We start from the raw sequence: 20,883 nt of genomic DNA, 5'->3' as shown, positions 1-20,883 counted from the left end.
CTTCATGAGTGTAAAAGAATTGAGATCGTACCATGCACACTTTCAGACCACAATGCTGTGAAGCTTGAAATCAACCACAGGAAAAAGTCTGGAAAGAACACCCTGCTAAAGAATGAATGGGTCAACCAGGCAATTAGAGAAGAAATTAGAAAATATATGGAAACAAATGAAAATCAAAATACAACAACCCAAATGCTTTGGGATGCAGTGAAGGCAGTCCTGAGAGGAAAATACATTGCAATCCAGGCCTATCTCAAGAAACAAGAAAAATCCCAAATACAAAATCTAACAGCACACCTAAAGGAAATAGAAGCAGAACAGCGAAGACAGCCTAAACCCAGCAGAAGAAGAGAAATAATAAAGATCAGAGCAGAAATAAACAATATAGAATCTAAAAAAACAGTAGAGCAGACCAATGAAACCAAGAGTTGGTTTTTTGAAAAAATAAACAAAATTGATAAACCTCTGGCCAGGCTTCTCAAAAACAAAAGGGCGATGACCCAAATAGATAAAATGATGAATGAAAATGGAATTATTACAACCAGTCCCTCAGAAACACAAGCAATTATCAGGGCATGCTATGAAAAATCATGCCAACAAACTGGACAACCTGGAAGAAATGGACAAATTCCTAAGCACCCACACGCTTCCCAAACCCAAGGTTACCTGGTGTTGTTGTCATTTTGATATTAGGGTGGATTGTGCATATCCATAAATGGGGTCTTGTTTTGCGCTTTTTTTAAATCTCACAATGCGTAATGAAATGTTCTCCATGTTAATATAGTTGCATCTGCACCCTAGTGTTGACGGTGCTGTTGTATGGCTGTGACACGTAAATACTTTATGTGTTTCGCCAGTGTCCTCTTGTTGGACTTTCAGGTTGTATACGTTGTGTCTTTTTTATTTCTTTGCCATAATTAAACCCAAAGTAAATGAGAAAGAGAGAGAGGAAAAAAAGGAAGTTGTAATGACTTCCACTGTATATATATTCTATTTTATTGTCTCCTTGGCATGAATTCCTAGAAATGGCGTTGTTGTGTTGAATGGTAAGCGTATTTAATATTATTTTTCATGCTGCCACTCTGCTTTCTGGAAAGATGGCATCAAAGTACAACATCTGTCAGCTGTGTGTGAAAATGCCCGATTTTCTACACCTGTGCCAGAACTAGGTTCCGTCCACCTTTCAACTTCGGCAAACCTGAAAAGGGAAAGGCATCTTATGCTTACTTTACATTTCTTTTACTGGTATGTTTGAACATCTCAAAGTGTGTGTTGGCTGCTTCTGTTTCTTCTTTTGTGACTTGTGATTTCAGGTTTTCGTATTTTTTTGTTGATTTGTAGGAACTCTTTGGATGTCAGAGATAGTGACACTTTTGTCTGTAGGATCTTGGAAATCTTGTGAAGGTTGTGTCGAGTCATGAAAGGCATATAGTATCTCAAATGAGACTAAATCAGTGAGCAAGTATTTTTTATGTATTTCTTGCTGGTGCTCATACACGTGTTTAGAACTGAAACCTGCATTTAGTGTCTCAGAAAGAGTGTTGTATGGTCTGGAAGTTGTGAATACGGTGGGCCTTTTATACCGACATTAGGCAATGCGTAAATGCCAGGAAACTGACACCTTTGACGTGTGTCCACACACACCCTGCTGAACTGTGGATTGTGCCCTGAGCCTAACCATTCCTTTTCAGCTGGCTCTTTACTTCCTCTTTCCCATGTTCCAGGTCAGAAACCTCACAGTTATCTGTGGACCTTTTCCGAGGTGAAGGCTACCGGTTCTCAGCCTCCCTTCCCAGAAGGTTAATCCCGCCTCCTCAGGCTGCCCTGCCCCAGACGGTTTCTGCTATTGTTTCAGGCCTCCTGTTAGAATGATCTGATGCTTCCGCTGTAAGACTATGAGCTCCCTAGAAGCAAGATGGGGACCTTACTTACTTTTGTACCTTCAGACTCTTATCACAGCATGACTGAAAATAAGCATGTCATAAATGTTCGTTGTATTTGATCTTTCCATTTAAAAGATGACGATGCGTAAGCCTCTGTAGTGTACTGGTACATTAACCATTTTCCTCAACTTTTTGTTCTGAAAAATTTCAGAAGTTCAGGAGAGTTGAAAGAATATTCATATTCTGCCCCCTAAATCTACCTATGGAGATTCATCTCACTCTGACACGTAGCTGATTCTCTGCTCAGAAACCAACAGTGACTCCATTCTGGGCATTGGAGCAGATGTGAACTGTAGCATTCCTTGTCCTTAAATGGTCACAGCTCACAAAATGTTGCCCTCTCTGCTCTGGTCCTGCTCTGTCTGCTCTGTCTATTCTTAATATCATTGATTTTACACATTACTTCCCTCTGTAGAACATGCCTCTTTTTCTTGATGGAAACTTTTGCACATTAAGTGTTCTGAGTTCCTATAGCTCTAATGGCTAATTTTTATCATTCTTTCATTCTGTAGAGTTCCTGACCACATGACTAGCTGTTAGGAGGTGAGTGCTGAGGCCCGTTTTGATCTTGTTACTTTCATAGAGCCTGGCACGCCCACTTTGGATTTGGCTGTTATTTTATAATAGCATTCCTGAAGCATTTGTGCCATGATGTAAATCCAGCATTGATTTATAATACCTATGTTGCCCCAAAACTTATGCTGTGTTGGAGTAAGAGAAAAACTTATCAGTCTAAGCCAGATAACCTAGGTCTGTTTGATCTGCTTGTTGCAAGATCATAATTCACCCTAAAGAATGGAAGACTGTTCTGTGGTGTTGGTCATTCCTTTTGTGATTATTCCCAAGAATTGATTTGCACGTGTACTTTGGAGTCATTAAAACCCACGTCAAGTACAAAGTTAGAATAAGTAAGTCTAAAGTCTGGAAATTGTCTCTGCTGTGAATCACTGGGTTAGAGAGATTCACACGAGAAACATTTTAGAGGGAGGCCATTAGGCCTTAGTGACTGATGCCATTTGTGGATATCCAAGTTGACCAGAGTACTTTTCAAGCGTGGAAATGGAGATAAAGATGATATTCCTGAGAAAGAGAAACTAGGAAGGGAAGCTGATACCGGGGACTTCAACTCCATACCTAAGCATGAACTCGGACCGGGTCAATTCCCTGCTCTTACTGAACTGATGACTCCCATCGCTTATTTGACAAAGCCCCGTTCCTTTGTAGTCACGGTCCCTGGTTAGATACCTGCTCATTCCCATCCTGCACCCCCCACCCCTACACCCACAAGTGGTGCTGTAGCCACACCTAATCACTTGTGTGTCTCTGATTCTGTTGGCTATTTTTCCTCTCTATTTTGTACAGGAATACTGTTTCTTCTACGTAGAATGCCATCCAAGTCTCGCCAGCAAATTCCTGTTCGTTCCTCTAAACCCTGTTCGGGTGTCAGATCTTTTGTAAATACTTTCTGACTCTTCCTGTGTGACAGTGTATTTTACACTTTTTGTCCTTCCCTTATCTGATGTCCTCCCTGCCGTGTTCTGAGCTGCCTACAGGAAAGGATGATGTTCCCCCTGACTTTGTATGGGCCTGGCTCACACATGTGCTTTCAACCGTTGGTTGAGCCTGTCTCATGTCCATCTGGATCATGAGAAATTTTCCTTTCTCCTGGGACCCAGAATTAGGTGTAATTAGGAGAAGATACAAATACATCTTTTTTTTATATGTTTCCATATATTTCACTTTTCCATTATAACCCATGTGCTTTTTATTTTATTTTAATTTCAGCACATTTGTAAAAGATGAAAGTGACCTCATCAGCTTTGGATACTTGTGAGAGTTCCTTCACACCTTTGGTGGTCCTAGAACTTGCTCAGGATGTCAAAGAAGAAACCAAAGAATGGCTGAAAAACAGAATTATCTCTAAAAAGGAAGATGGAGGCAAGTAAAACAAATATTACTCAGACTTAGCCATGATCAGTGACTAAAAATGTATTTTCAAATGTTTTACAGTTTTTTCCCTGATATATTTCTAAAATTAATATCCATTTCTTTGCTCTTTATTATTTATCTGGACTTGAAAGGGAATCTAAGTCAGCATTAGACTGTAAGCAGCACGAGTGTGATTTTGTTCACAGCTATAAATGCTGTGCCTAGTACACTGCCTGGTGCACAGTAGGTCAATATTTATCAGATGAGTGGACAAGTATCTATTTGTGTGTCAGATATGGTGCTAAGAGAGAGATTAATACGGTCCCTGCCTGAAAGAACGTTACTGTGACTGTTACTGTCGGTGTAAGGAGACTGAATGTGGATTTCTGGAAACTGAAGTAACAATAACAACAACAAAAACAAAAAGAGAGAGCTGTTACAAAGCAGTGCACGATAGTTCAGAGTGAATTGTTTGTAAACTAGCTGGAAGAGGAAAGGGAAGAAAGAGGAGACCCTTGGTGATGCTTTTCAGGATGGAAAGGGATGACTTTATAGGAGAAGCCAAAGCTTAGCCCTCTCCCAAAGGGCAAAAGGGGGTCTACATCTGGGGGAAAGAGTGGAGGACATTTTACATGAGGAAACGTTTCATAAAACTGTACAAAACAATACCTAAAACTTCACCAAGTCTCCAAACACTGAATACAACTTAGACTTTTTTTTTTTTTTAAGATTTTGACTGTAAACTGAAGTGCTTTCTTAAAAATAAAACCTTAAATCAAAGTGGGATTTTTGATTTTTTGGAAACAACCAAGCCAAAAGAAAACTTGAAAACGAGGGTACCTGCTTACTAAAATCAGAGGTGTTTCACTGGATTGGAGTTCGTTCGTTCATTCGTTCTTTCTTTAAATGTTTATTTTTAAAAAAATTTTTTTAAACGTTTATTTATTTTTGAGACAGAGAGAGACAGAGCATGAACAGGGAGGAGCAGAGAGAGAGGGAGCACAGAATCTGAAACAGGTTCCAGGCTCTGAGCGGTCAGCACAGAGCCCGACGCGGGGCTCGAACCCACGGACTGTGAGATCATGACCTGAGCCGAAGTCGGACGCTTAACCGACCGAGCCACCATCAGGTGCCCCTAAATGTTTATTTATTTTTGAGAGAGAGAGAGAGAGACAGAGTGTGAGAGGGGAAGGGGTAGATAGAGAGGGAGACAAATCTGAAGTGGGTCCAGGCTTTGAGCTGTCAGCACAGAGCCTGAAGTGGACTCGAACCCATGAACCGTGAGATCATGACCTGAGCTGAAGTTGGACGCTTAACTGACTGAGCCCCCCAGGCACCCCTGGGTCCCTTCTTTAAAATTCCTGTGATGGAAGAGCTTTTGTCATGCCTAAGAGTGAGGGACTTTCGTGTATTCCCAGTCTTCTCTGTTCCTTGTGTGGAACAGACACACAAGAATGGGGAAGCAGCGGGCATCTTTCTACTGTTGGGAAAGCAAAAAAGAACATTCCAAAAAAGCATCCTCATCTTTCAGGTAAGGGTAGTAGGTTCAACACTCATGTTTACATTTACTCTCTTCTAAACTCCTATTGAAATGACAATAAAAGGATCTTTTAAAAAAGATAATACGTCCAGGTTGACAAAGAAGAAAGGAAAGAATATAACAGCAGCACCATTTTGGAAGCTAGAAAACAGGTGGATGAGTGGTGAATAACTTCTCAGATTTGACAAAGCCAAAGCTGAAGCTGGCAGGGGTACAAGTTGAGGTACAGTTTGGTTTACACTGCAGACTGAAGACTTCTAAAGACTTAGGTATTAGTGACTGTAGAGACCTGTGGAGGCAGAAATAAGTGCTACCAAGAAAAAGGAAAAAGAATCGACCAAGATCCATTTGAGAAATAGTTAGCTCTCCTGATCCCTTCTGTATTCTACCATCGGAGCAGAAGAGTGTGAATTATTCTCTGCAGAGGGTCAGATGCTTGGATTTTGTAATGGGGGATTTATGCACAGTTGAAAACAGAGATTCTGTACTGAAAATAGGATAATAACTGAGTATTATTACCCCTGTCCTCCACCCCACGGATCTCATACCTAATTTAGTATCCAAAATATTAGCTAGAATCAATCATCTAGGAAGCAGATTGAATAATCTTTCCTGGGGACTCTGACCAGAGTCAGAGTCAAAGACAAAATAACCAAAGGCAAAATAACCCCAGGTGCAGAAATCAGAGAGTTGCCCATGGAAAATGACCTGGCCAGATGACTGTGCATGAAAGGCCATCTTTAATGAACTCCATCTAAACCTTCAGAAGTTCACCGTACCCTGTTGGAACACCTTTCTTAAACATGCGCATACAATAAAAGATCAAACATCTGAGGAAAATCCCTAACATGAAGGAGAAAGCTAAACTAAAACAAACAGACAAAAACCAAGAGGAAATTAAAAACTCAACTCTCAGTTATGAGAAGGTAGAACATTCTATAAATCAAGAGTTGGACGCTGTAAAATATTCATTTAGGAAAAAAGCTCTTAGAAAGTGGAAATATGAAAGCAAAGTTTAAAAACTCAGTCAAAGGATTAGAAGGTAATTTTGATAAAACCTACCAGAAGGTAGAGCAAAAAGTTACAGAATTGGAAAATTTGACAGAGAAAAAATAAGGAAGTTAGAGGACTCGTCCAAGAGGTACACATCTGAATGAAAGGAGTTCTGGAAAGGGAATGGAGGAAAAGGAGAAGAAATCATCTGAGGAAAACTCAAGGTTGATGCCATGCTTTTTCAGCTGGGAAGGGCCCACCTCGTGCCCAGCACTGTAAATGAAGAGGCCTGTCATTGGGAAGTTCTGGAACCCTGGGAATGGAGAAGATACTACAGACTTCAAGAGAAAAAGAAAAAAGGTCACGTCTATAATAATAACACGTATATAAGGATGAGACTTCGTAGCAGAAACATGGGAAGCTAGAGGCATTTTCTGAAGGAACTTGACTTATGTGTAGTTCTTATCTATTTGGGAGATATGTTTGAATGGTTAATACAATTTTCCTTCTATCAAACTAGAGACAATACTTACTTAGAATGTTTGCGTTCTTGAAACTTTTCTGAGATTGTGCTTATCTTTTGTTTTTGAAGGTGCCCAGCTGCTGTTTAGACCATTGTTAAATAAATATGAGAAAGAAACACTAGAAAATCAGAACTTATATCTTGTCGGTGCCTCCAAGATTACATTGTTACTGGGTGCGGAAGCAATGGGTCTGGTAAAAGAGTGTAATGATAACACTATGAGAGCCTTCACATATGGAACCCGATATAACTTCAAAGATTTTGATGGTGAGTCCCAAGATTGTTTCTGTCAGAACCATTTTATCTCACAAATAAGTTTTTGATCAGTAGATCAGGGGTCAACAAACATTTTCAGTAAAAGGCCAAATAAGTAAATATTTTAGGCCGTGTGGGCCATACGTCCTCTCGCAGTTACTCGACACTATCCTTGTAGAGCAAAAGCAGCCCTCGACTGTAAGAAATGAAGGGGTGCAGCTGTGTTCCACTAAAATTTGCTTATAAAATATGGCCCATGGACCTTACTTTGTAATCCGTGGAATAGATGAACATAAATTAGGGTGACAAATGTAACTTATTACTATTATTCTGTTCTAATTCTTAGAATGGTGTATATTCACTAGCTTGATACAGACAAATGCTATAATGAGAAATGCAGTAGTTCAGTATTCTAGAATTGCCATTTCCTGGTAGAGTACCTCGTTCTGTTCTGGCCTCATAGCCCGTTCCAGAAGAGAGTGGTTTCTGGAAAGAACTGAGAAAGCCAGGGTGGCTATGAGATCAGAGTGGGAGTTTGGCTTCAGAATAAACTGGTCCCTTCCAGGGCTTTGGAGTTAGAAGATGTGATTAGGCTTCTTCAAAGTCACTCTGGATTTTTATATCTTTATGCTTTATTAGCATAAATGATAATGGTAAAAAATCACCTCATTTAAGAGGATTCGCTTGTCAAAAAATAGCACTGTTTTCTTATCAGACTGTCTTCCCCCAATTTTATGGGAGGAATATTCAACTCCAGAAGGGAACAACCTGGGCTGAAGAGTTTGAAGGAGGAGAATTTGTCATGTAGGCAAACTTCAGTTCCATCCCTAGTTAGGATAGTGTTCGAATTCTGCTCATTGGCCTTAAATGAGATCAAGCAGGTGTCTGCCATTTGGATATTTGCACCCTGTTATATAAGAACTAGGACCGTAGTCCCTCGCTCCCCTTAGCTGTGGGCGATTCATTCCGAGACTCTCAGTGGATACCTGAGATAGCAGACAGTACTGGGCCCTGTATGGGCTGTGTTTTTTCCTATATGTGCATACCTGTGGTAAAGCTTAATTTATGAACCAGACACAGTAAGAGATCAACAACAACAATACTAAAATAGAACAATGGTAATAATCTGCTGTAAGAAAAATGGCGCAAATGTGGTCTCTCTCAAAGTACCTTATATTACTGTATGCACTGGTCTTCTTGTGATGATGTGAGATGATTCAGCTCCTGCCTGCTGAGACGACGTGAGGTGAATGAACTAGGCATTGCAACGTGGTATCAGGCTACCACTGACCTTCTGACAATAGGGCAGAAGGAGGGTCATCACCTCTGGACCATGACTGATGCAGGCAACGAACTGCAAAAAGCAAAACCCTGGATAAGGGGGAGCCATCGTACAGTGATTGAAGGATCGTATTATGTGAAGGCAAAACGGTAATTTACTCTTATAAAAAGGCGCTTTATGTTCTATTTAATTTAGGAGTTTTATACTTTGCTTACTCCTTGTGTTATTTATTTATTGTTTATGTCCTCATTTCTATAACCCCAGGTTATTTGAATCTTACTAATTTTATTTTGGCCGTCATGAGAAAATAACTGGAAATTTTTTGTCCTCATTTAGATGACAATGATGACTTCCTGACGATGGCAGAATGTCAATTCATTATCAAACATGAACTCGAAAATCTTAGAGCCAGAGATGAAAAGATGATCCCTGGCTACCCCCAGGCAAAGCTGTATCCAGGAAAGTCATTATGTAAGTCATGCTATCAGCCACTTCACGGACACATGTTCTGATGCAGTTGTTTTTGCTTAGTGGATGAATAACAAGTTAAAGAAGCTTTGTTGTTTTCTTACTGAAAAACATAGAACTTTATAATAACATATTCTCATGAACATGCCTTTTGCCATTAGAGCTTCGTTCTATTGTACCTTTAGATCAATGTATTTGTTCTGTGTGGTTTGCTACTTATTTACCAAGATCTCGCAGCATTTGGTTTGCTTAAAATTGGGTGTGAACACATATGCGTATTACTCAATACAGATTAGCAAAGTTTACATTATGCCCAGATGAGGAGTGAAAATGGGAGCCATTGTCTTTTCCTGGAGCCCTCTTTCCATCTCCTCCCCTTTCAGTGGGTGAGCACATGGGAACAAGGCTTAGGAAGGGTCACAGAGTGACATGATACCTGAATGCAGATCAGCAACTTGCAATTTTGTGATTTTCTGTCATCCCATTTGAAAGAGAATACTAGTTTGCAGATAAAGTGCTCACTACAGTGTGTAATTCCAAGTCTGCCTCCTCCCCCCACCCCCCAGGGTGGCAAGGCCTCAGAGCATTTTTGCTGCCCAAATATACTTTAAGCATGTAAGCTACTGTGTTCTCTAGTCAGTTTAATACTACCTTCCAGGCTTCACCCAGCGGGACAGATGCCTGGGAAGCAGTCCACGTTCAAATTTTCCCTGTTGTCATCAAATATATATTAGGGTTGGTTTGTTCAAACCAAGGTCCAGTCACAGATCACCCATTTTGTATGGTGGTTGTGTCTCTTAACTCTCTTTTATTGTGATAAAGTGCACATAACATAAAATTTAAAGATTGAAGATAAAAAATTTAAAGATTTTCACTGGTATTAAATATATTTTGAATATTGTACATTGTCCTCACCATGCCTCTCCATAGCTCCTTCCATCTTGTAAAACTGAAACTCTGTATCCATTACACAATCACTCTGCCTTCTCCCCTGGCCCCCTGCCCAAGCAGCCACCTTTCTACTTTCTGTCCTTATGGTTGTGACTACTCAAATGAGTGGAATCATACAGTATTTCTCTCTCTATGACTGGTTTATTTCACTTAGCATTGTCTGCTAGGTTCGTCTATGTTGTAGCATATGTTGGAATTTCCTTCTTTTTAAAGACTGAATAGTATTCCAGTGTGTGTGTGTGTGTGTGTGTGTGTGTGTGTGTGTGTGTATACACGTGTACGCCACGTTTTGCTTATTTACTCATCCGTCAGTGGACCCTTGGGTTGTCTCCACCTTTTCTCTATTTAGAATAATCCTTTTATGAACATGGGGTGCAAATATCCCTTCAGGGTCCTGCTTTCAATTATTTTGGGTGTATACCCAGAAGTGGAATTTCTGGGTCACATGGTATTGCTATTTTTAATTTTTTGAAGTACCTCTATACTGTTTTCTATAGCAGTTGTGCCCTTTTAAATTCCCATCAACAGTACCTAAGAGTTCCAGTCTCTCCACATCCTTCCTCTCCAGCATCTATAGTCTCCTGATTTGCTCATTTTAGCCACTCTGACCGGTGTGAGGTGGTATCTCAGTGTAGTTTTCATTTGTATTTCCCTGATGAGGAGTGACGTTGAGCATCTTTTCATGTGCCTATTGGCCATCTGGGTGTCTTCTTTAGAGAAGTGTCTAGTCATGTCTTCTGCCCATTTCTTCACTGGATAATATGTTTTTTGGGTGTCGAGTTTGATAAATTCTGTATAGATTTTGGATACTAAGCCTTTATCCGATATGCCATTTGCAAATGTCTTCTCCCATTCCATCTGTTGCCTTTTGGTTTTGTTGAATGCTTCCTTTGCTGTACAGAAGCTTTTTTTTTTTTTTTTTAACGTTTATTTATTTTTGAGACAGAGAGAGACAGAGCATGAACGGGGGAGGGTCAGAGAGAGGGAGACACAGAATCTGAAACAGGCTCCAGGCTCTGAGCTGTCAGCACAGAGCCCGACGCGGGGCTCGAACTCACAGACCGTGAGATCATGACCTGAGCCGAAGTCGGCCGCTCAACCGACTGAGCCACCCAGGCGCCCCAGAAGCTTTTTATCTTGAGGAGGTCCCAATAGTTCATTTTTGCTTTTTGCTTCCTTTGCCTCTGTAGACACGTCAAGTAAGAAATTGCTGTGGCCGAGGTCAGAGAGGTTTTTTCCTGCTTTCTCCTCTAGGGTTTTGATGGTTTCCTGTCTCACATTCAGGTCCTTCATCCATTTTGAGTTTATTTTTGTGAATAGGGTAAGAAAGTGGTCTAGTTTCATTCTTCTGCATGTTGCTGTCCAGTTCTCCCAGCACCATTTGTTAAAGAGACTGTCTTTTTTCCATTGGATGTTCTTTCCTGCTTTGTCAAAGATTAGTTGGCCATACTTTTGTGGGTCTAGTTCTGGGGTTTCTATTCTATTCCATTGGTCTATGTGTCTGTTTTTGTGCCAATACCATGCTGTCTTGATGATTACAGCTTTGTAGTAGAGACTAAAGTCTGGGATTGTGATGCCTCCCACTTGGTCTTCTTCTTCAATATTACTTTGGCTATTCGGGGTCTTTTGTGGTTCCATACAAATTTTAGGATTGCTTGTTCTAGCTTCGAGAAGAATGCTGGTGCAATTTTGATTGGGATTGCATTGAATGTGTAGATAGCTTTGGGTAGTATTGACATTTTAACCATATTTATTCTTCCAATCCATGAGCACGGAATGTTTTTCCTTTTCTTTGTATCTTCTTCAATTTCCTTCACAAGCTTTCTATAGTTTTCAGCATACAGATCTTTTACATCTTTGGTTAGGTCTATTCCTAGGTATTTTATGGTTCTTGGTGCAATTGTGAATGGGATCAGTTTCTTTGTCTTTCTGTTGCTTCATTATTACTGTATACGAATGCAACTGATTTCTGTACATTGATTTTGTATCCTGCAACTTTGCTGAATTCATGTATCAGTTCTAGCAGACTTTTGGTGGAGTCTATCGGGTTTTCCATGTATAATATCATGTCATCTGCAAAAAGTGAAAGCCTGACTTCATCTTTGCTAATTTTGATGCCTTTGATTTCCTTTTGTTGTCTGATTGCTGATGCTAGAACTTCCAATGCTATGTTAAACAACAGCGGTGAGAGTGGACATCCCTGTTGTGTTCCTGATCTCAGGGGGAAAGCTCTCAGTTTTTCCCCACTGAGAGTGATATTAGCTGTGGGCTTTTCATAAATGGCTTTTATGATGTTTAAGTATGTTCCTTCTATCCCAACTTTCTCAAGTGTTTTTTATTAAGAAAGGATGCTGAATTTTGTCAAATGTTTTTTCTGCATCGATTGACAGGATCATATGGTTATCTTTTCTTTTATTAATGTGATGTATCACGTTGATTGATTTGCAAATATTGAACCAGCCCTGCAGCCCAGGAATGAATCCCACTTGATTGTGGTAAATAATTCTTTTTATATGCTGTTGAATTCGATTTGCTAGTATCTTGTTGAGACTTTTGCATCCATATTCATCAGGGATATTGGCCTGTAGGTCTCTTTTTTTTTTTTTTTTTTTTTTTTTTTTTTGCTGGGTCTTTGTCTGGTTTCGGAATCAAAGTAATGCTGGTTTCATAGAATGAGTCTGGAAGTTTTCCCTCTCTTTCTATTTTTCGGAACAGCTTGAGAAACATAGGTATTATCTCTGCTTTAAATGTCTGGTAGAATTCCCCAGGGAAGCCATCTGGTCCTGGACTCTTATTTGTTGGGAGATTTTTGATAACTGATTCAATTTCTTCACTGGTTATGGGTCTGTTCAAGTTTTCTATTTCTTCTGTTTGAGTTTTGGAAGTGTGTGGGTGCTTAGGAATTTGTCCATTTCTTCCAGGTTGTCCAGTTTGTTGGCATATAATTTTTCTTAGTATTCTCTGATAACTGCTTATATTTCTGAGGGACTGGTTGTAATAATTCCATTTTCATTCATGATTTTATCTATTTGGGTCATCGCCCTTTTGTTTTTGAGAAGCCTGGCTAGAGGTTCATCAATTTTGTTTATTTTTTCAAAAAACCAACTCTTGGTTTCATTGGTCTGCTCTACTGTTTTTTAGATTCTATATTGTTTATTTCTGCTCTGATCTTTATTATTTCTCTTCTTCTGCTGGGTTTAGGGTGTCTTTGCTGTTCTGCTTCTAATTCGTTTAGGTGTGGTGTTAGATTTTGTATTTGGGATTTTTCTTGTTTCTTGAGATAGGCCTGGATTGCAATGTATTTTCCTCTCAGGACTGCCTTTGTTGCATCCCAAAGCGTTTGGGTTGTTGTATTTTGATTTTCATTTGTTTCCATATATTTTTTAATTTCTTCTCTAATTGCCTGGTTGACCCATTCATTCTTTAGTAGGGTGTTCTTTAACCTCCATGCTTTTGGAGGTTTTCCAGACTTTTTCCTGTGGTTGATTTCAAGCTTCATAGCATTGTGGTTTGAAAGTGTGCATGGTATGATCTCAATTCTCTTACACTCATGAAGGGCTGTTTTGTGACCCAGTATGTGATCTATCTTGGAGAATGTTCCATGTGCACTCGAGAAGAAAGTATATTCTGTTGCTTAGGGATGCAGAGTTCTAAATATATCTGTCAAGTCCATCTGATCCAATGTATCATTCAGGGCCCTTGTTTCTCTTCTGTTACCTTGTTAGCTCTTCCTGATGGATGGGCCCTGTAATTACTATATAATGCCCTTCTTCCTCTCTTGTTACAGCCTTTAATTTAAAGTCTAGTTTGTCTGATATAAGTATGGCTACTCCAGCTTTCTTTTGACTTCCAGTAGTATGATAGATAGTTCTCCATCCCCTCACTTTCAATCTGAAGGTGTCCTCAGGTCTAAAAGAGTCTCTTGTAGACAGCAAATAGATGGGTCTTGTTTTTTTGTTTTTTTTGTTTTTTTTTTTTATCCATTCTGATACCCTGTGTCTTTTGGTTGGAGCATTTAGTCCATTTACATTCAGCGTTATTATGGAAAGATACGAGTTTAGAGTCATTGTGATATCCTAGGTTTCATGCTTGTAGTGATGTCTCTGGTACTTTGTGGTCCTTGCAGCATTTCACTTGCAGAATCCCCCTTAGGATCTCTTGTAGGGCTGGTTTAGTGGTGATGAATTCCTTCAGGTTTTGTTTGGGAAAACCTTTATCTCTCTTTTTCTATACTGAATGACAGACTTGCTGGGTAAAGGATTCTCGGCTGCATATTTTTTCTGTTCATCACATTGAAGATTTCCTGTCATTCCTTTCTGGCCAAGTTTCAGTAGATGGGTTTGCTACTACCCTTATGTATCTACCTTTGAATGATAAGGCCTGTTTATCCCTAGCTGCTTTCATAATTCTCTCTTTATCCTTGTATTTTGCCTATTTCACCATATGTTGTGCAGAAGATTGATTCAAGTTACATCTGAAGGGAGTTCTCTGTGCCTCTTGGATTTCAGTGCCTGTTTCCTTCCCCAGATCAGGGAAGTTCTTAGCTATGAATTGTTCAAGTACACCTTCAGCCCCTTTCTCTGTCGTCATCGTTGTCGTCGTCGTCGTCTTCTTCTTCTTCTTCTTCTTCTTCTCTCCTTCTTCTCCTCCTCCTCTTCCTCTTTCTTCTTTTTCTCCTTCTCCTCCTTTTCCTCCTCCTCCTCCTCCTCCTCCTCCTCCTTCTTTTTCTGGAATTCCTATGATGTGGATATTGCTCTGTTTGATTGTGTCACTTAGTTCTCTAATTCTCCCCTCGTACTCCTGGATTTTTCTATCCTTTTTCTCAGCTTCCTCTTTTTCCATAATTTTATCTTTTAACTCACCTATCCTCTCCTCTGCCTCTTCAATCTGCACTGTGGCCGCCTCCTTTTTATTTTGCACCTCATTTATAGCATTTTTAAATTCATCCTATTTTTTTTAGACCCATGATGTCTGTAGCAATAGATTCTCTGCTGTCCTCTATGCCTTTTTCAAGCCCAGCAATTAATTTTATCATTATTATTCTAAATTCTTGTTCCGTTACATTGCTTGAATCGGTTTTGATCAATTTGCTAGCTGTCGCTAATTCCTGGAATTTCTTTTGAGGAGAATTCTTCCGTTTCGTCATTTCGGCTGATTTTCTGTCCCTTCTGCATTTTGAAAGCTTGTTGTGTGCTTTGCACTGGCGAGCTATATTAAAGGAGGGTCATACCCTGTCCAGGGCCTGGCCCTTCTGGAGGTGTTTTTCCGGAGATTGTTACTTGCTCTCTGTTGTTGTGACTTTGGTTATTTTATTACCCTATTTGTAGTGGTATTTTGGACCGTCCACCAGGTGTGCTTCGATTTGTTCCTTGGAGTAGCTCTGGAAAGGAAAACAGACAAACAGGAGAGAGAAACACGCAAACAAACAAATAACACAAATAAACAAAAACAAAAAAGTAAAGACTAAAGAAGAGGGTGGAGACGGTGCTGAAGGAAGAGCACACCCAAAGAGAGAAAAAATACACCTTGATTATGCAGAGAGACTAAAAGGCTTAATCCAGAGAGAGAGAAAGGAAAATAAAGAAGGGGGCGGGGAAAACCTAACGAAGATTAAGTTACCCAGACAGAGAAACTATGTGGCTTAATTATTCCAAGAGAGAGAAAGGAGCGTAAAGAAGGAGGTGTAGACCGTGTATCTAGACAATGGATTAAACATGCCTGTTCAGAGAGACCAATGAGCAGAGTAACCAGCCTAAGGGATGGAAGAGATAAGGAGGAGAAGGGGGGGGAGGGGGAGGATATGTCTCTATATGCAGAATTGACCTAGAGTTAATCCAGGCAATGCTGCAGACCTTGTCGGGAATAGCTGTCTGCAGGGTCTAGGGCCCCTCCAGTGGATACGCAGGTACCCAGTGCAAAGGGGCGTGGTTTGGCGTAATCTGGAACCACCCCCACTACTGCGGGGGGCGGGGGGGTGGTGGTGATCCCTGAGGCCCCGCCTTGGTGGTGGTGGGGGGTGGGGGCCAATGGTGATCCCCCAGTCTCTTCTCCACCCAGCCGGACCCGGAGGACTCCGTTTGAGTCGTCCTCACTGTGCCCCGAGCGCAGACAGGGCGGTCCTTCTCTCTCCACCGACTCCCCTGACCCTGCGCTTGGCTAGGATTCAGATCCTGCTCCCTGCGCTCTGGCGCTGGGGAAGCGCCGCTCAGGGTGGCAATGTGTGGTCCCGCTGGCTTTGTCTGTGCTGCTGCACTTCAGGGAGGACAGCCTTCTCCTACTGCAGACTAAGCCACTGCCCTTGCCTCGAGCCCCGGGGTGGTGGTTGCAGGCAGGTTCCGCACTGGCACGCAGCCCTCCAGGGAGGGAACCACCTCCTCCAACTGCGGACTGAGCCCCTAACCTGCCACCGCACCCAGGCCTGGCTCCCCTCTTCCCTAGGTGCGCGGGGGAGATAGCCCCGCAGTTAGGGTTCCATCCCTCTCAGTCTCAGCCGCAGGGTCCGGGGTCTTTCTCCTGTCCAGATCCGGTTGGACACTTCCCCAGCCGCCCTTTCTCTTCTCTTTGTCTCTCTGCAGAAGGGGGTCCCTCCCCTCCGTGTCCAAAGGCCTTTTTTTAATCTCCCCCAGTTGGCAGTCGCCCACCTATCTTTTTTCCAGCTTTCCCATTTTCTTCCCAGTAGATTCAGTCTTTTCCGCCCGGGCTCTGGTGTTCAGTCCTTTGGCTTCTACACTTCTTTGTTTGAGAGACACGGGAAGTATGGATTCCCCCTACTTCTCTGCCATGTTGGCCCCTGAGCATCATTTTTAAAAATATTTATTTTATTTTGAGAGAGAGAAAGAGAGGAAGAGAGAGAATTCCAAGCAGGCCCTGTCCATGAGCAGGGCATGATCTCACTAACTTTGAGATCATGATCTGAGCTGAAATCAAGAGTTGGATGCTTAACCGACTAAGCCACCCAAGCACTCTGAGCATCTTTTCATGTTCCTGTTGGCCATCTGGATGTCTTCTTTGGAAAAATGTGTATTCATGTCTTCTGCCCACTTCTTAACTGAAAATTTTGGGTTTTTTTTTGGGGGGGGGGGTTGAGTTTGATAAGTTCTTATAGATTTTGGATACTAACCCTTTATCCAGTATGTTATTTGGAAATATTTTCTCCCATTCCATAGGTTGTCTTTTAGTTTTGTTAATTGTTTCCTTTGGTGTACAGAAGCTTTTTATTTTGATGAGGTCCCAGTAGTTCATTTTTGCTTTTGTTTCCCTTGCCTCCAGTGACGTGTCTAGTAAGAAGTTGTTACAGCCAGTGTCCGAGAAGTTGTTGCCTGCTTTCTCCTCGAGGATTTTGATGGCTTCCAGTCTCACATTTAGGGCTTTCATCCATTTTGAGTTTATTTTTGTGTATGGTCCAGGTTCATTCTTCTGCATGTCGCTGTCCAGTTTTCCCAGCACCACTTGCTGAAGAGACAGTCTTTTTTCCATTTGATATTCTTTCCTGCTTTGTCGAAGGTTAGTTGGCCCTATGTTTGTGGACCCATTTCTAGGTTCTGTATTCTGTTCCACTGATCTGAGTGTCTGTTTTTGTGCCAGTACCATACTGTGTTGATGATGACAGCTTTGTAATATATAATACAGCTTGAAGTCTGGAATTGTGATACCTCCCATTTTCCTCTTATTTTTCAGGATTTCTTTGTTAGAGATATTTTGTGGTTCCATACAAATTTTAGGATTGTTCTAGTTCTGTAAAAAATGCTGGTGTTATTTTTATAGGGATTGTAGATTGAGTGTGTAGATTGCTCTCAGTAGTAAAGGCATTTTAACGACGTTTGTTCTTCCAACCCATGAGCATGTGATGTTTTTTTATTTCTTTGTGTCCTGTTCAGTTTCTTTCATATGTGTTCTATAGTTTTCAGAGTACAGATCTTTTACCTCTTTGGTTAGGTTTATTCCTAGGCATCTTATGGTTTTGGTACAGATGTAAATTGGATCGAATCCTTGATTTCTCTTTCTGCCGCTTCATTGTTGATGTATAGAAATGCAACAAATTTCTGTACATTGATTTTGTATCCTGCAACTTTGCTGAATTCATGTATCAGTTCTAGCAATTTTTTGGTGGTGGAGTCTTTCAGGGTTTCTTTTTTTTTTAATGTTTATTTATTTATTTAAAGAGAGAAAATGTATGAAAGTGGGGTGAGGGGCAGAGAGAGAATCCCAAATAGGCTCCATGCTGTTTTCACAGAGCCCAGTGTGGGGCTCAAATTCATGAACCATGAGACCATGACCTGAGCCCACAGCAAGAGGTAGCTCGTTAACCAGGTAAGCCACCTAGGTTCCCCTTTCAGGTTTTCTACATAGAGTATCATGTCATCTGTGAATGGTGGATGTTTGACTTCTTCCTTGCCTGTTTTGATGCTTTTTATTTCTTTTTATTGTCTGATTGCTGAGGCTAGGGCCTCTAGTGCTAAGTTTAATAACAGTGGTAAGAGTGTACATCACTGTCTTGTTCCTGACCTCAGAGGAAAAGCTCTCAATTTTTCCCCATTGAGGATATTAGCTGTGGGTCTTTCTTATATGGCCGTTATAATTTTGAGGTATATTCATTCTATCCCTAGTTTGTTGAGGGTTTTTATCAAGAATGGATGCTATACTTTGTCAAATGCTTTTTCTGCATCTATTGAGAGGATCATATGGTCCTTATCCTTTCTTTTATAAACATGGTGTATCACATTGATTTGTGAATATTGAGTCACCTTTGCACCCTAAGAATAAATCCAACTTGATCATGGAGTATGATTCTTTCAATGTACTGTTGGATTTGATTTGCTCCTATTTTGTTGAGAATTTTTACATCCAGGTTCATTCAGGATATTGGCCTATAATTTGCTGGGTCTTTGTCAGATTTTGGAATCAAGGTGATGCTGGCCTCGTAGAATGAATTTGGAAGTTTTCCTTCCATTTCTATTTTTTGGAACAGTTTGATAAGAATAGGTATTAACTCTTCTTTAAATGTCTGGTAGAATTCCCCTGGGAAGCCATCTGGCTCTGGATTTTCATCTGTTGGGAGATTTTTGATGACTGATTTAATTTCTTTGCTGGTTATGGGTCTGTTCCGATTTTCTATTTCTTCCTGTTTCAGTTTTGGTAGTTTGTGTGTTTCTAGGAATTTGTCAGTTTCTTCCAGATTGCTCAGTTTGTTGGCGTATAAGTTTTAATAATATTCTCTTATAATTGTTTGTATTTTTCTGGTGCTGGTTGTGATCTCTCCTCTTTCATTTGTGATTTTATTTGTTTTGGCCCTTTCTCTTTTATCTTTGATAAGTTTGGCTGGGGGTTTATCCATTTTATTGATACTTTCCAAGAACTAGCTCTTAGTTTTGTTGCTCTGGTCTCTTGGGTTTTTTGGTTTGTTTGGGTTCCATATTGTTTATTCCTGCTCTAATCTTTATTATTTCCCTTCTTCTGCTGGCTTTACCCTTTAATTGTTGTTCCTTTTCTACCTCCTTTAGGTGTGCTTTAGGTTTTTTATTTGAGATGTGTCTTGAAGTAGACCTGTATTGCAATATACTTCCCTCTTAGGACCGCCTTTGCTGCATCCTAAAGGTTTTGGACTGTTGTGTTTTCACTTTCATTTGCTTCCATGCATTTTTTAATTTCTTCTTTAATTTCCTGGTTAACCCATTCATTCTTTAGTAGGATTTTCTTTAACCTCCATGTATTTGCGCTCTCTCCAAATTTCTTCTTACCTTTGAATTCAAGTTTCATAACGTTGGAGTCTGAAGTTATACATGATACTATGATCTCAGTCTTTTTTATACTTGTTGAGGGCTGATTTGTGACCCAGTATCTGACCTATTCTGGTGAGTGTTCCATGTACACTTGAAAAGAACATGTAGTTCACTGCTTTAGGATGAAATGTTCTGAATATATCATCTATTAAGTCCATCTGGTCAGTGTGTTATTCAAAGCCATTGTTTCCTTGTTGATTTCCTCCTTAGATGACCTTTCCATTGCTGTAAGTGGGATGTTAAAGTCCCCTGTTATTTTTTGTATTGTTATCAATGAGTTTCTTTATGTTTGTTATTGATTGATTTATATATTTGGGTGTTTCCACGTTGGTGGCATAAATATTTATAATTATTAGATACTCCTGTTGGGTAGACCCCTTTGTTATGATACAGTGTCCTTCTCTGTCACTTGTTACAGTCTTTGGTTTAAAATCTAGTTTGTCAGATATAAGTGTGGCTGCTCCATCTTTCTTTTGACATCCGTTAGGATTATAAATGGTTCTCCATCCTCTCACCTTGAGTCTGCAGGTATCTTTAGATCTAAAATGAGTTTCTTGTAGGCAATATATTGAGGGGTCTTGTTTTTGTTTTTTTTTTTATCCATTCTAATACTCTCTTTTGATGAGAGCATGTAGTCCATTTATATTCAGGGTGATTATATATATATGTATATATATATATAACATATATAATTATATATTCAGGGTGAATATATAATATTCATTATACATATATATAATATATAATATAATTTATATATGTATACACACACACACACACACACATATATAAATTTAGTGTCATTGTATTACCTATGAAGTTGGTGTTTCTGGAGTTTTTCTCTTTCCTTCCTAGTCTTTGTTGCTTTTGGTCTTTCTTTCCCACTCAAAAAGTCCCCTTTAATATTTCTTGCAGGGCTAGATTAGTGGTCATGGTCTCCTTTAGTTTCTGTTTGTCTGGGAACCTTTATATCTTTTTCTATTCTGAATGGCAGCCTTGCTGGATAAAGTATTCTTGGCTGCATATTTTTCCCATCTAGCACATTGAATATGTCATGCCACTCCCTTCTGGCCTGCTAGGTTTCTATGGAGATATCTACTGCTATGCTGATTTGTCTTTCCTTGTAAGTTACAGATTGCTTTTCCCTTTCTACTTTCATGATTCTTTCCTTATCTCTGTATTGTGTAAATTTTACTACAACACGTCTTGGGGTTGGCCTA

At 40.2% G+C, this 20,883-nt stretch overlaps 1 protein-coding gene across 14 annotated transcripts in view; it reads left to right on the top strand.

Annotated features, from left to right (window-relative positions):
- Positions 1 to 20,883, top strand: part of ANO10 (anoctamin 10) — a 283,614-nt gene that overhangs the window by 54,418 nt on the left and 208,313 nt on the right. For 12 of the 14 annotated variants that reach the window (XR_003414386.2, XM_027040522.2, XM_027040520.2 and 9 more), the window contains exons 2-4: positions 3,729 to 3,881; positions 6,998 to 7,195; positions 8,802 to 8,936. Coding sequence is in view for 13 of the 14 variants with exons in the window: in XM_027040522.2 (XP_026896323.1) it covers positions 3,743 to 3,881; positions 6,998 to 7,195; positions 8,802 to 8,936 (472 nt within the window). In the remaining variant the exon portion in view is untranslated. Of the gene's footprint in view, positions 1 to 2,455; positions 2,487 to 3,728; positions 3,882 to 6,434; positions 6,766 to 6,997; positions 7,196 to 8,801; positions 8,937 to 20,883 lie in introns of those variants that run through there. The other 2 variants (XM_027040517.2, XM_053221790.1) reach the window with 2 other exon arrangements.

This window comes from Acinonyx jubatus, chromosome C2 (genome assembly GCF_027475565.1).
Source record: "Acinonyx jubatus isolate Ajub_Pintada_27869175 chromosome C2, VMU_Ajub_asm_v1.0, whole genome shotgun sequence".
Lineage (NCBI taxonomy): Eukaryota > Metazoa > Chordata > Mammalia > Carnivora > Felidae > Acinonyx > Acinonyx jubatus.
The sequence above is the reverse complement of the archived record's forward strand: the minus strand, read 5'-3'. Positions and strand labels throughout refer to the sequence as shown.